The sequence below is a fragment of the Sebastes umbrosus genome, chromosome 12, assembly GCF_015220745.1.
Source record: "Sebastes umbrosus isolate fSebUmb1 chromosome 12, fSebUmb1.pri, whole genome shotgun sequence".
Classification (NCBI taxonomy): domain Eukaryota; kingdom Metazoa; phylum Chordata; class Actinopteri; order Perciformes; family Sebastidae; genus Sebastes; species Sebastes umbrosus.
Window position 1 is genome coordinate 33,642,245 of NC_051280.1, and position 12,202 is coordinate 33,654,446.

General features: G+C 43.3%; 2 protein-coding genes across 2 annotated transcripts in view; both read right to left on the bottom strand.

The window, feature by feature from the left end:
- The window catches only part of LOC119499314, an 843,332-nt gene that overhangs the window by 431,141 nt on the left and 399,989 nt on the right, over positions 1-12,202 (bottom strand). The gene's annotated exons all lie outside the window — the stretch shown is intronic.
- The window catches only part of lamc1 (laminin, gamma 1), a 66,843-nt gene that overhangs the window by 9,042 nt on the left and 45,599 nt on the right, over positions 1-12,202 (bottom strand). Inside the window, exons 5-20 of the mRNA XM_037787337.1 lie at positions 10,881-11,069; positions 9,188-9,305; positions 7,240-7,338; positions 4,962-5,098; positions 4,740-4,862; positions 3,771-3,960; positions 3,574-3,686; positions 3,193-3,414; positions 2,747-2,935; positions 2,402-2,647; positions 2,033-2,186; positions 1,793-1,935; positions 1,519-1,697; positions 1,270-1,426; positions 401-606; positions 234-313 (exon numbers count right to left, since the gene is read on the bottom strand). Coding sequence (XP_037643265.1) covers positions 234-313; positions 401-606; positions 1,270-1,426; positions 1,519-1,697; positions 1,793-1,935; positions 2,033-2,186; positions 2,402-2,647; positions 2,747-2,935; positions 3,193-3,414; positions 3,574-3,686; positions 3,771-3,960; positions 4,740-4,862; positions 4,962-5,098; positions 7,240-7,338; positions 9,188-9,305; positions 10,881-11,069 — 2,545 coding nt within the window. The remainder of the gene's footprint in view (positions 1-233; positions 314-400; positions 607-1,269; positions 1,427-1,518; positions 1,698-1,792; positions 1,936-2,032; positions 2,187-2,401; positions 2,648-2,746; positions 2,936-3,192; positions 3,415-3,573; positions 3,687-3,770; positions 3,961-4,739; positions 4,863-4,961; positions 5,099-7,239; positions 7,339-9,187; positions 9,306-10,880; positions 11,070-12,202) is intronic.

Sequence of the window (12,202 nt, forward strand, 5' to 3'; positions counted from 1 at the left end):
GGAGACGTGGATCCCTCTGAGCACCAGTTGAATCAGCCGTCGTTGGTGACTGAAACAGGAAGCTGCAGAGTTAAAGAGGAACAGCTTCCTGTTTCAGTGTCAACGTCACAATAAAGCAGCCCAGAACAAACTGGGATCAACAGCTGAGACGTGCTCTTCTTCTTTTCTTCACCAAACCAGCAGAAAGACGAGATAAAGAACCAGAGTGACCTCGACACGCAGCCGCGTCTTACTTATCGGCCAGTGTCCGAGCCTCCTCAGCCAGCAGCGTCATGTTGTTTGGATCTCCGGTGCCGCTCGGGGGTTTGATGTCCTGCAGACAGACATGCACCATCGGCTCGTGTTAATACGCTCTCGGGTGCTCTGCTTAGTTGCCGTGACAACGACGCCGCCCACTCACCACTTTGCCGATGGCGTCCTTGGCCTTGTCCAGCTCCTGCCGGGCCCGGTCGATCAGGTTTTCGGCGTCTCGGACTCGGTGGCGGGCGCGGTCGGCCTGCGTGCCGGTGTCGTCCACCGTGTTGCGGATGTTCTGCAGTCGGTTCCACTGGGTGGTCAGAGTGTTGTTGATGTTGTTCAGGCGATCCAGCAGACCTCGGTCTACGTCTGCAGGGTCAAAGGTCAAAGGTCAAAGGTCAGTCGGGTAAATCATTTTACATTCAAATCAGAGCTGAGCTTGTTCCTGACATGTTGGCAGCTAGTTAGGAGATAGTAAGTAGTTGTTTTAAGATGGCCCCGACCACGACTCTGAAGTATCAGTAAGTTAGAATCTCTGGCCCCGACCACGGCTCTGATATATCAGTAAGTTAGACTCTATGGCCCCGACCACGTGTCTGATATATCAGTACGTTAGACTGTATGGCCCCGACCACGGCTCTGATATATCAGTACGTTAGACTCTATGGCCCCGACCACGTGTCTGATATATCAGTACGTTAGACTGTATGGCCCCGACCACGGCTCTGATATATCAGTACGTTAGACTCTATGGCCCCGACCACGGCTCTGATATATCAGTACATTAGACTCTATGGCCCCGACCACGGCTCTGATATATCAGTACGTTAGACTCTATGGCCCCGACCACGGCTCTGATATATCAGTACGTTAGACTCTATGGCCCCGACCACGGCTCTGATATATCAGTACATTAGACTCTATGGCCCCGACCACGGCTCTGATATATCAGTACGTTAGACTCTACGGCCCCGACCACGGCTCTGATGTGTCGATCAGTGTGTATTGTTGCTGCGTGCAGTATGGAGGAACCTTTGCTGGTCTGAGCCTCCTCCAGCAGCTCCATGATGGCTCTCTCGGCCTCCTTCAGCCGGTCCTCGAAGGCCTTGTCGCTGACGGTGTCCTGGCCCGAGCCCAGGTTATCGATCAGAGTCTGCAGGTCGTGAAGCTTCTGTCTCTGCTGGTTGACCTGGCGGAGACACGAATAACACGTCAATGCGCATCATCATCGTGCAGAGACATTAAGACTCTGTCCTTCCCGTCTTTAATGTCCGTCCTCACCTTGTCTCTGACCAGACTGTAGCAGGAGGGACACTGCTGGCAGCCCGGAGCCGAGCGGTTGTAGAAGTAATTCTCCTCACACATGTCGCATCGAGCTCCGACGAAGCCGGGCCGACACTCGCAGCGCCCGTCCTCCTTACACTGACCCGACTGGGAGCCCTCGGGGTCGCAGTCGCAGGCTGCAGGTCACACGGACAGAGCGCCATTAAAAAACACATATTTTAAGAAAATGAATGCATGGTTCATTCATAATCAGTGATGTCATCTTGCTCACGTTTGCATCCGGACGAGCTGAATCCGAAGAAGTTGACCTCGCAGCGTTCGCAGTGCAGGCCGGTGACGCCGGGCTGACACTCGCACTGCCCCGCAGTGATGTCACACTGACCGTTGGTAGAGCCAATCGGGTTACAGTTGCATCTGTGGAGGCGAGGAGGAAGAGCCAATCAAAAAAACAATGTCAGAAGCACACAGTTGTTGTGACGTTGATCTCGCGACGTCGGCGAGGCGGTCTGACCTTTCGCAGCCGTTGGCGCTCTGCAGGTTGAAGAAGCCGGGCTGGCAGGCGGCGCAGTCACGTTCAGCCACGTTGGGGAGACACTGGCACTGACCGGTGACCTGAGAACAGCCCGTCTGTCGACCCACGGTACCGAACGGAGAGCAGGAGCAGGCTGAGGACAGAGACAGCCAGACAGATATCAGTCGGACTCAACAGTAGTGACATCAATTATTGATTAGTGATCAGTCAACCGACAGGAAATGAACTGAAAACAGTTATGACAAACAAACAAAAAGAAAAATGCCACACGTCTGAAGATCTTGATGGACTGAAAGTGAAAATACTGCGTATATTTATAAAAGTGGATAAAAGGGAACTTCCTCTTACGTTTGCACTTGTCGGCGGCGTTGGTGGCCAGGGCGTTGCCATAGAAACCCTCCTTGCAGCGGTCGCAGAAGAAGCCGTCGGTGTTGTAGATGCACTTGAGGCACTCTCCGGTCTCGCGGTTGCAGTTGCCGACGGCGTTGGGGTCGATGTTGTCGCTGCACTTGCAGGCGCGGCAGGCTCGGACTGGCCCGCTCTGACCCAACGGGTCGCCGAAGAAGCCGTCGTCACAGAGCTCGCAGCGCTTACCTGCAGACAGGCGACCGCTGTTACAACAGTAAATAGAACACGGCAGTAGCATGGTGTACTGGTGTGTGTGTGTGTGTGTGTGTGTGTGTGTGTGTGTACCTGTGGTTCCTGCGGGACAGTTGGTGCACACCACCTCTCTGGTTTTGGGGACGACGGCGCAGGTGGCTCCGGCCGGACAGGGACAGGCTTGACAGTCAGCTGACGACCCGCGGGTGGCGTCGCCGTAGAAACCGTCCTTACAGCGCTCACAGCTCAGGCCGGCCGTGTCGTCCCGACAGTCGCACGCTCCTGGACAGACGGACGGACAGACAGACCCCATCAGACAGGAGACACTCAAACCAGTGTTACCAGTACAACCAGTATAACCAGTATAACCAGTATAACCATTGTTACCAGTCAGCAACCAGTGTTCCTAGTATAACCAGTATAACCATTAGAACCAGAGTTCCCAGTATAACCAGCAGTATAACCAGTATAACCAGTATAACCAGCAGTATAACCAGTGTAACCAGTATAACCAGTATAACCAGTATAACCAGTGTTACCAGTGTCGGGGTTGCAGGCGTCGCTGTGTCCGTTACAGTTGCAGGGCTCGCAGGAGCTGAGGGCTCCGAGCTCCGGATTGGCGCGGCGATATCCCAGAGTGCACTGCTCACAGTGTTGCCCCTGGTAACCCTGAGGACAGGTGCAGCGCTCCACCCAGCGGGCCGGCACCCCCGGACCCCGCCTCGCCGTCACCAAGGAGACGTCGTCAAGGTAACCGGCACCTGGAGACACAGAGTCATCATTAAAATGATGCTGGAAATCAGGACGTGACCTTCGATGAGTGTGTGTTGCATTGCGTTGCGTTGCGTTGCGTTGCGTTGCGTTGCGTTGCGTTGCGTTGCGTTGCGTTGCGTTGCGTTGCGTTGCGTTGCGTTGCGTACTCCTCTCGCTGTAGGTGCCGCGGATCTTGATGGCGGTCAGGTTGTGGAGGAGTTTCTGGAAGCCGGGGTGGCTGATGGTCGGCCTCCAGGGGTAATCCGTGCTGTCATGGAGCCTGAACACAACATTATGGAGATTACTTGATCCGGTTTAGAAACAGATGAAGAGGTGACGTGACGAGTCTCTCCTCCCGCCTCACCTGAACACGTAGGTCTGCATGTTCTCGTTGGGGTAGGCGTTGCCCTGGGCGATGAGGGGGACGGCCACCCTCAGGTCGGCTCCCTCCAGGACCAGATCCTCCGCCGACAGACGACTGTCCCGCCGGTCCACCCGGAAACTCAGACTCAGGTTCTGTCCGTAACTCAACATCTGGTTCCCCAAAAACTTCTCTGTGACGCACAAAAACACGAACACATCTGGATATGAACCACTGGCTGCTCCTCTCCTCCCACACAGGTGCAGATTATAATAATAATAACATTATTATATATTATTACTACTATTATTATTATCATTGTTATTATTATTATTATTATTACTATTATTATTATCATTGTTATTATTATTATTATTATTACTATTATTATTATCATTGTTATTATTATTATTATTATTTCCGGCACGTCATCAGCTGGTCTGTGTGGACGCCAAAATGCGACCTGAGAGTCTGAGGGAGCTTTTAATATGTGGGATAATGTGTTTGCTGTCGGACGGGAACAGATTTTGGTACCGGAGGCGTTCTGGTTTCCGTTTGTAGTCCGAGTAGCATCGACCAATCACGTCGGAGCAGGCTTTGGTTGAACGCAGGTAAAAGTCAGCGCAGAACGTATTGACTGAGACGTAATCTGGGAACGATGATTTAGCATTTTATTAGCTACAAATGTATGGAGGACAGAACCGGACAAAACCTGAAATAATTAAATAAAAGACTTAAATAAATAAATAAATAAATAAATAAATAAATAAATAAATAAATAAATATGCTATTAAATGTACCAAAAATAATATTTAAAGTAAATGTAGTCTGCGTGGAGAGGCCGACGTTGCGACTCACTCTGCCGCAGGAAATGGGAGCGCAACAAACTGTAGTAGTTTTAATGTGTGTGCTAAAGTGTGAAGTCTTTATGTGTGTGTGTGTGTGTGTGTGTGTGTGTGTGTGTGTGTGTACCTGGGGCTACGAAGTACATGGGGAAGTAGTCGTCTGAGATGAGGGAGACTTCCTGTCCGCTGGGAGACCACTGGACGGAGACACTGGAACCATCACGCTGCTGACCGGTCCACTGCTCGTCATCTGACACACACACACACACACACACACACATTACAGCACGTGACAACAGCGACACACATCACCATGGTTACATGACAGGGTGACAGCGTTCCGGTTTACCTCTGGAGAAGGACGAGGTGACGGTGTGGACGCTGAAGCCTTCGGCGCTGTCGCACACAGACGAGTGCTGGAAGCAGAAGCAAGGGGTGCAGCCCTGAGGGTTGTTGGGGTCCAGGTTGAAGAAACCCAGTTTACACCTGACGGACACAAAGATACATATAAAAATAAAATAGATTAAAATTATTCAACTTAAATACAATAAAATAAGTGATTAATAAAATAACAATAAAATAGATTAAAATTATTCAACTTAAATACAATAAAATACGTAATTGAAAAAAATAGAATTTAAATTATACAACTTAAATACAATAAAATAAATGATTAATAGAATAACAATAAAACAGAATAAAATTATAAAACTTCAATTCAATAAAATACGTAACTGATAAAATAACAATAAAACTGAATACAATTATACAACTTAAATACAATAAAATACGTAATTGATAAAATAGCAATACAATAGAATTTAAATTGTACAACTTAGATACAATAAAATAAATGATTAATAAAATAACAATACAATTGAGTCAAATTATGCAACTTAAATAAAATAAAATAAGTGATTAATAAAATAACAATTAAACAGAATAAAATTATACAGCTGAAATACAATAAAATAAATAAATAATATAATAACAATAAAATTATACAACTTAAATAAAAATAAAATACGTATGTGATAAAATAACAATAAAATATAATATAAATTATACAACTTAGATACAATATAATAAGTGATTAATAGAATAACAATAAAATTGAGTAAAATGATACAACTTAAATAAAAATAAAATAATTGATTAATAACATAAAAATAAAACAGAATAAAATCAAACAGCTCATACATCTATATATATATATATTATTAATATATATTATATTATATTTTATTAATCATATATATATATATATGATATATATATATATATATACACTTATTTTATTGTATTTAAGTTGAATAATTTTAATCTATTTTATTGTTATTTTATTAATACAATTTTGACCTCACACTATTTTACTACTATTACTGTTATTATAGCTTTTAATTCTATTTAAATTCCATTTTTATCATTGTGTTGAGTTTAATGTGACTGCTTCTCTTCTCTGTGAGGAGAAAGCTAATATCACATCGCCATCACCATCATCACCGTCATCTTCATCATATACAACACACACCGATATCCTGAACATCACGGGGTTAATTGCAACCTGCTGACGGCTGAATGAAGTCACCGTGTGTGTGTGTGTGTGTGTTTAGAACAGATGGAGACGAGTCAACACGGAGAATAAATGAACTGTGTCTCAGTGAGCTGACCTGCAGCTGGAGCTCAACTAGAATCACATAGAAGTACAGTAGAGCCTGTTGGGCTGCAGTTTGCCATGTTGTGATTTGAGCATATTTTTTAATTCTAAATGCAGTATTTGTAGTATAAATTAAAAAGAAAATCCCACTAATCTGTGAGGGAAATGTCTTTATTCTTTGATTTCTGGGTTGCTGGATAAGAAATGTAATAAATACTTCCTGCCAATGATCCTGATATATTTGACTTCAGGACGTCTCTGACTACATACATGCTGAATATTAAACATCTTTACTGGATTCATTTAGAGATTTTACAAAGTTACAGTCTCTAGAAGTGGATGATTCATCTGGTTCCCTTCATGGTCTAGTCCAGGGCTCAGCAACCTTCACTATCTAAAGAGACACTTTAGGCAAAAAGAATCTGTCTGGAGCCGCAAAACATGTGATCATTATGATGAAGGTAACACAGTTTATAGTCTGAGTATATAGTATATAAGTCTAATGCAGTGAGGGCCAAAGAGACAATGTACTACACAGTATTAGGGCCACATTGAGGGAAACACATCTGAGATTTACAGAATAAAGTCAGAATATTACCAGAATAAAGTCGTAAAATTACGAGAATGAAGTCATAACTTTACAAAAAACAAAGTCGTAATATAACTAGTAGTAGTTTATAGTGTATAACAAAAATCACACTAAGTCACAATATGGAATCAGCAGCCAGGTTTGGTGATAGTATTGAGTCAGGAGAGAGGCCCTGATAGGTAATACACTGAGAAACAGCTGGACTGGCCCTTTAAGTATCAGCTCCTGATCCCAGTAATCAGAGCAGGATGTGAATGAACAGCTCGGTGTTTCCTTTAAACCACTAGTGTCAAAGAATGGATGTATTTAAAACCTGTAATCTGGTGATGTAATACAGGCTCACAGTGACGACTCCATTTATTTAAAATGTGTGTGTGTTACCTGTCGCAGCTGAAGCCCTCCACGTGGTCTTTGCAGCGACACTGTCCTGTGTTGACGTCACACTCCTGAGTGCTGCCAGAGGGCGAGCAAGAGCAAGACCTGACGGGGAGAGAGAGAGAGATGTTCACATCATCATCACATTGCTGCTCCACCACCGACTACTTAACATCAAGTCTAAAGACCCGTCTGGTTGTAACCGGGTTTCCTCCCACAGTCCAAAGACAATCAAGAGGTTTTATAATAAAAGGTGCCAGCAGAGGGCGCTCAAAGTTCAGTTCAGTCTCTGCTAAATGATTAACACTAAATCATTCATTAACATCAAGATGCAACATATTCAGAGAATATCATTTTATTTATTTCTGTAAAGAAGTTCTTTTAATAAATAAACATCAGCCTATAAAACACCTTTTTACATTTATATTTCTGCACCTGTTCAACATGGAAATCAGACAAACAGGAAGTTGTAAAAGGTGGATTTATTTCTTTTTTGGTGGAGCTAACGCAGGGGTCAGGGGTCAGAGGTCAGGGGTCAGGGGTCAGCAACCTTTACTATCAAAAGAGACATTTTAGGCAAACAAAACAAAATCTGTCTGGAGCCTCAAAACATGTGATCATTGTGATGAAGGTAACTCAGTTTATAGTCTAAGTATATAGTTTATAAGTCTAATGCAGTGAGGGACAAAGAGACAATGTACTACGGAGTATTAGGGCCACACTGAGGGAAACACATCTGAGATTTACACAATAAAGTCAGAATATTACCAGAAAAAAAGTCGTAATATTACGAGAATAAAGAAAATAACACGTAAAACTACTACTTTATAATATTCTGACTTTATTCTCTAAATCTCAGATGTATGTTTTTCCTCAATGTGGCCCTAATACTCCGTCGTCCCGTCGTATCATAGACCTACAACAATGATACATAAAAATGAAAATGTAAACAAAGAACAGAGTTCCTATCTCCACAGGGAGCCGCTGGAGAGGAGCTGAAGAGCTGCAGGTTGCTGCCCGCTGAGCTAAGCTAACAGTTTCCCTCTGCTTCCAGTCTTTGTGCTAAGCTAGGCTAAACACACAGCCTGCAGCTCATGATTATTGATAAAGCTGTTATTTTCTGGATTTACTGTTTGGTGACTTCTCGTCTTGAGATTCAGTTTAATATCAAAGAGGAGAACAAGAAAACAAGAAAAACGTCACGTCTGAGAAGTTTCTGCTTTAAATAATTACTCAAATGATTAATCGATTATTAATTGTCGCAGATTAATTTTCTGTCTAATGACGGTGATACTTTTAGAATTTTATGGTCTTTATTTTTAATACTTATTTTATTTATCATCATCATTATTATAGTGTTTATTTTACTCTATTTAATTGAATCAACATTTTATTACTGATCATTATTACTTCTTTTATTTTATTATTTTAATACAATCTGCTTATTTGGTGTACTTTCATAATTTTTTTATTTATTGTTATTTTTATTTCCTTGTATTTGATTTATCTTTTATTATCTTAAATACCCATCTCTTACTGCGTTCTTATTCAATGAACTGTTATATTGGTTGTTTCGGTGCATTAGTCTCTAAATCCATGTTTAACACTTTATATTCCAGCACTTTGAATTACATTTGACTTGTTTGAAAGGTGATATATAAATAAAGTTTGATTGATCGATTGATTGATTGATAGACTGACGGTCTCAGCTCTACTGGACGCATAGAAAACAAACTAAAATCCATCTTCTGGTCTGATTTAGTGGAAGATGGAGAAATGTTGCCCTGCTCCTTTAAATGAGGATAAACTGAGTGTTATTTAGACAACCGGACTGAAAGCATGAGAGTGAGACATCTTGTTGTCAGTATCGGTCTCCTTTAGCCACGCCGCCGCCGCCCCACCAGACTCCAGTCATCTTTCACTGTATTGTGGTGCAGCAGCTGTTGCGTGTTACCTGCAGCCGGCCTCCGTCAGACTGTGGTATCCCGGCTGGCAGCGGTCGCACTTCTCTCCGGTCACTCCAGGTTTACACGCACACACTCCTCTGTTGTCACACTGAGGCGACTCTGAGCCTGCAAACACACACACACACACACACACACACACACACACACACACACACACACAAACACACACCGTCAGCAGCACATTAACCCTCAACCTAACAATCAGCTCCCATTAACAATAACCATTACAGGACAGAGCTGGTGGAACTGGGACCCAAACAGCAGCTGGTTCACATTAACCGGCGGTTTGCTGCTGCGTTCTGTTAAATACCATCAAAACCACAGAGTTCGTACCGGCGGTTTCACATGTCTTCACTCCGACGGCTCCTCCTGTATGTGAGCGCCTCCGTCACCAGGACATTACATACATGAATATGCATGAAAAGTATCTGTATCATAAATTTAGGATTGTCAAAGTTAACGCGATAATAACGCGTTAACGCAAAGTCGCCACTTATTTCTTTAACACATTCGATCTTTCAGAGGTTTTAGCGGGCTCACCATGAGCTAGAGTGAAGATACTGGTATCATCTGAAACTAGAAAAAACGGACGGATCCATCGGTACCAACCAGGTCAGACTAGCTTGTAGTGAAGGAGGTTAAATAACGCTCCAATCATAGATGATCTGCCATCGGTTTGCTCTGACGTTAACATTCAGATGTACGCCGATGATACGGTTGTCTATTCACATGGCAAAAACAAAGATGAAGCTGCATGAAAAGTGTCTAATATTATAGTATTCAGTTTTAAAGCTAGAGTGAAGATCCTGGTATCATCTGAAACTATAAAACCTGATGAATCCATCGGAACCAACCAGGTCAGACTAGCTGGTCCTGAAGGAGGTTAAATAACGCTCCGAAGTTATGCTAAATGTTGGCGAGGAAAAACTGCCATGTCCATTTTCAAAGGGGTCCCTTGACCTCTGACCTCCAGATATGTGAATGTGTGAGGGTTTTTTGTCCGAAAAAGTCTGAAAAAAGTAAAAAAAAAAGTCTGAAAATTGTCCGTAAAATGTACGAAAAAAGTCCAAAAAATGACAGAAAAATGTCAGAAAAAATCCTGAAAATGAGATTTAGATCGACGCCACTCTCATGTTGTATCTGTATGTTCAGTATAAAACTGGAGCCAGCAGCTGGTTAGCCTAGCTTAGCATAAAGATAACATACAGGCCTACCAGCACCTCTAAAGTTCACTAATATCACGTTCTATTATAGTATTGATAGTTGTGGTGTTTCTCAGAGGGGCACTTATCCAGTCAAACAAAAACTAAACTGTAAAAACAGCATGTTGTGAGTTACAGGGAGTTCTAGTTCAATCACTTCCTAGCTAGCTGTTTCCACCTGTTCCCAGTCTTTGTGCTAAGCTAAGCTAAGCTAAGCTAAGCTAAGCTAAGCTAAGCTAACTGGCTGCAGCTTCAAACTGAGCAGAAAAACGGACCACAAGACAATAAAGTGAATAACTATAATAACCAAAATGTCTCAAACTAATCCTTTATAAGTCAAGGTCCACTTACTCACTTTCTCTGGAGCTTTCAACCGTATCTTATGGTCTTCATTAGCAGTTGTTATCACGTGACCCAAGTCTGGAACTCGGGTCACGTGACAGCTGATGGCGATGATGACTGAGATCAGTGAACTCACCAACGGTGTTGCAGCTGCAGGGCAGGCAGCGGTTGCCGCTCTGGTCGCGGTGGTAGTTGTCGAGGCAACGCTCACAGTTGGGCCCGTCGGTGTTGTCGGCGCAGTTCCTGCAGTGACCTCCGTGACCCGTGGCCCGGTACAACTCTGAGTCGAAGTAACACTCGGCGCTCTTCCCGTTACAGTCGCAGGCTGAGAGAGAGACGTTAACGGCATTCATTATAAAGTCCAGTCTACTGGAGGAGGAAGACTTTACCAACTACGCTACAGCAGTAACGGTAGTAAAGCAGAAGTAGTAAGGTTGTAGTATTAGCTGCAGTAAAGCACAAGCTGTAAGGTTGTAGTATTAGCTGCAGTAAAGCACAAGCTGTAAGGTTGTAGTATTAGCTGCAGTAAAGCAGAAGTAGTAAGGTTGTAGTATTAGCTGCAGTAAAGCACAAGCTGTAAGGTTGTAGTGTTAGCTGCAGTAAAGTACAAGCTGTAAGGTTGTAGTATTAGCTGCAGTAAAGCAGAAGTAGTAAGGTTATAGTATTAGCTGCAGTAAAGTACAAGCAGTAAGGTTGTAGTATTAGCTGCAGTAAAGCAGAAGTAGTAAGGTTGTAGTATTAGCTGCAGTAAAGCACAAGCTGTAAGGTTGTAGTATTAGCTGCAGTAAAGCACAAGCAGTAAGGTTGTAGTATTAGCTGCAGTAAAGCACAAGCTGTAAGGTTGTAGTGTTAGCTGCAGTAAAGTACAAGCTGTAAGGTTGTAGTATTAGCTGCAGTAAAGCACAAGCTGTAAGGTTGTAGTGTTAGCTGCAGTAAAGCAGAAGTAGTAAGGTTGTAGTATTAGCTGCAGTAAAGTACAAGCAGTAAGGTTGTAGTATTAGCTGCAGTAAAGTACAAGCAGTAAGGTTGTAGTATTAGCTGCAGTAAAGTACAAGCTGTAAGGTTGTAGTATTAGCTGCAGTAGAGCAGAAGCAGTAAGGTTGTAGTATTAGCTGCAGTAAAGCAGTATTAGCTGCAGTAAAGCAGTATTAGCTGCAGTAAAGCAGAAGTAGTAAGGTTGTAATATTAGCTGCAGTAAAGCGGTATTGGCTGCAGTAAAGCACAAGCACTAAGGTTGTAATATTAGCTGCAGTAAAGCAGTATTAGCTGCAGTAAAGCAGTATTAGCTGCAGTAAAGCAGAAGTAGTACGGTTGTAATATTAGCTGCAGTAAAGCGGTATTGGCTGCAGTAAAGCACAAGCACTAAGGTTGTAGTACTGGTTGCAGTAAAGCAGTAATGGCTGCAGTAAAGCAGAAGTAGTAAGGTTGTAGTATTAGCTGCAGTAAAGCAGTATTAGC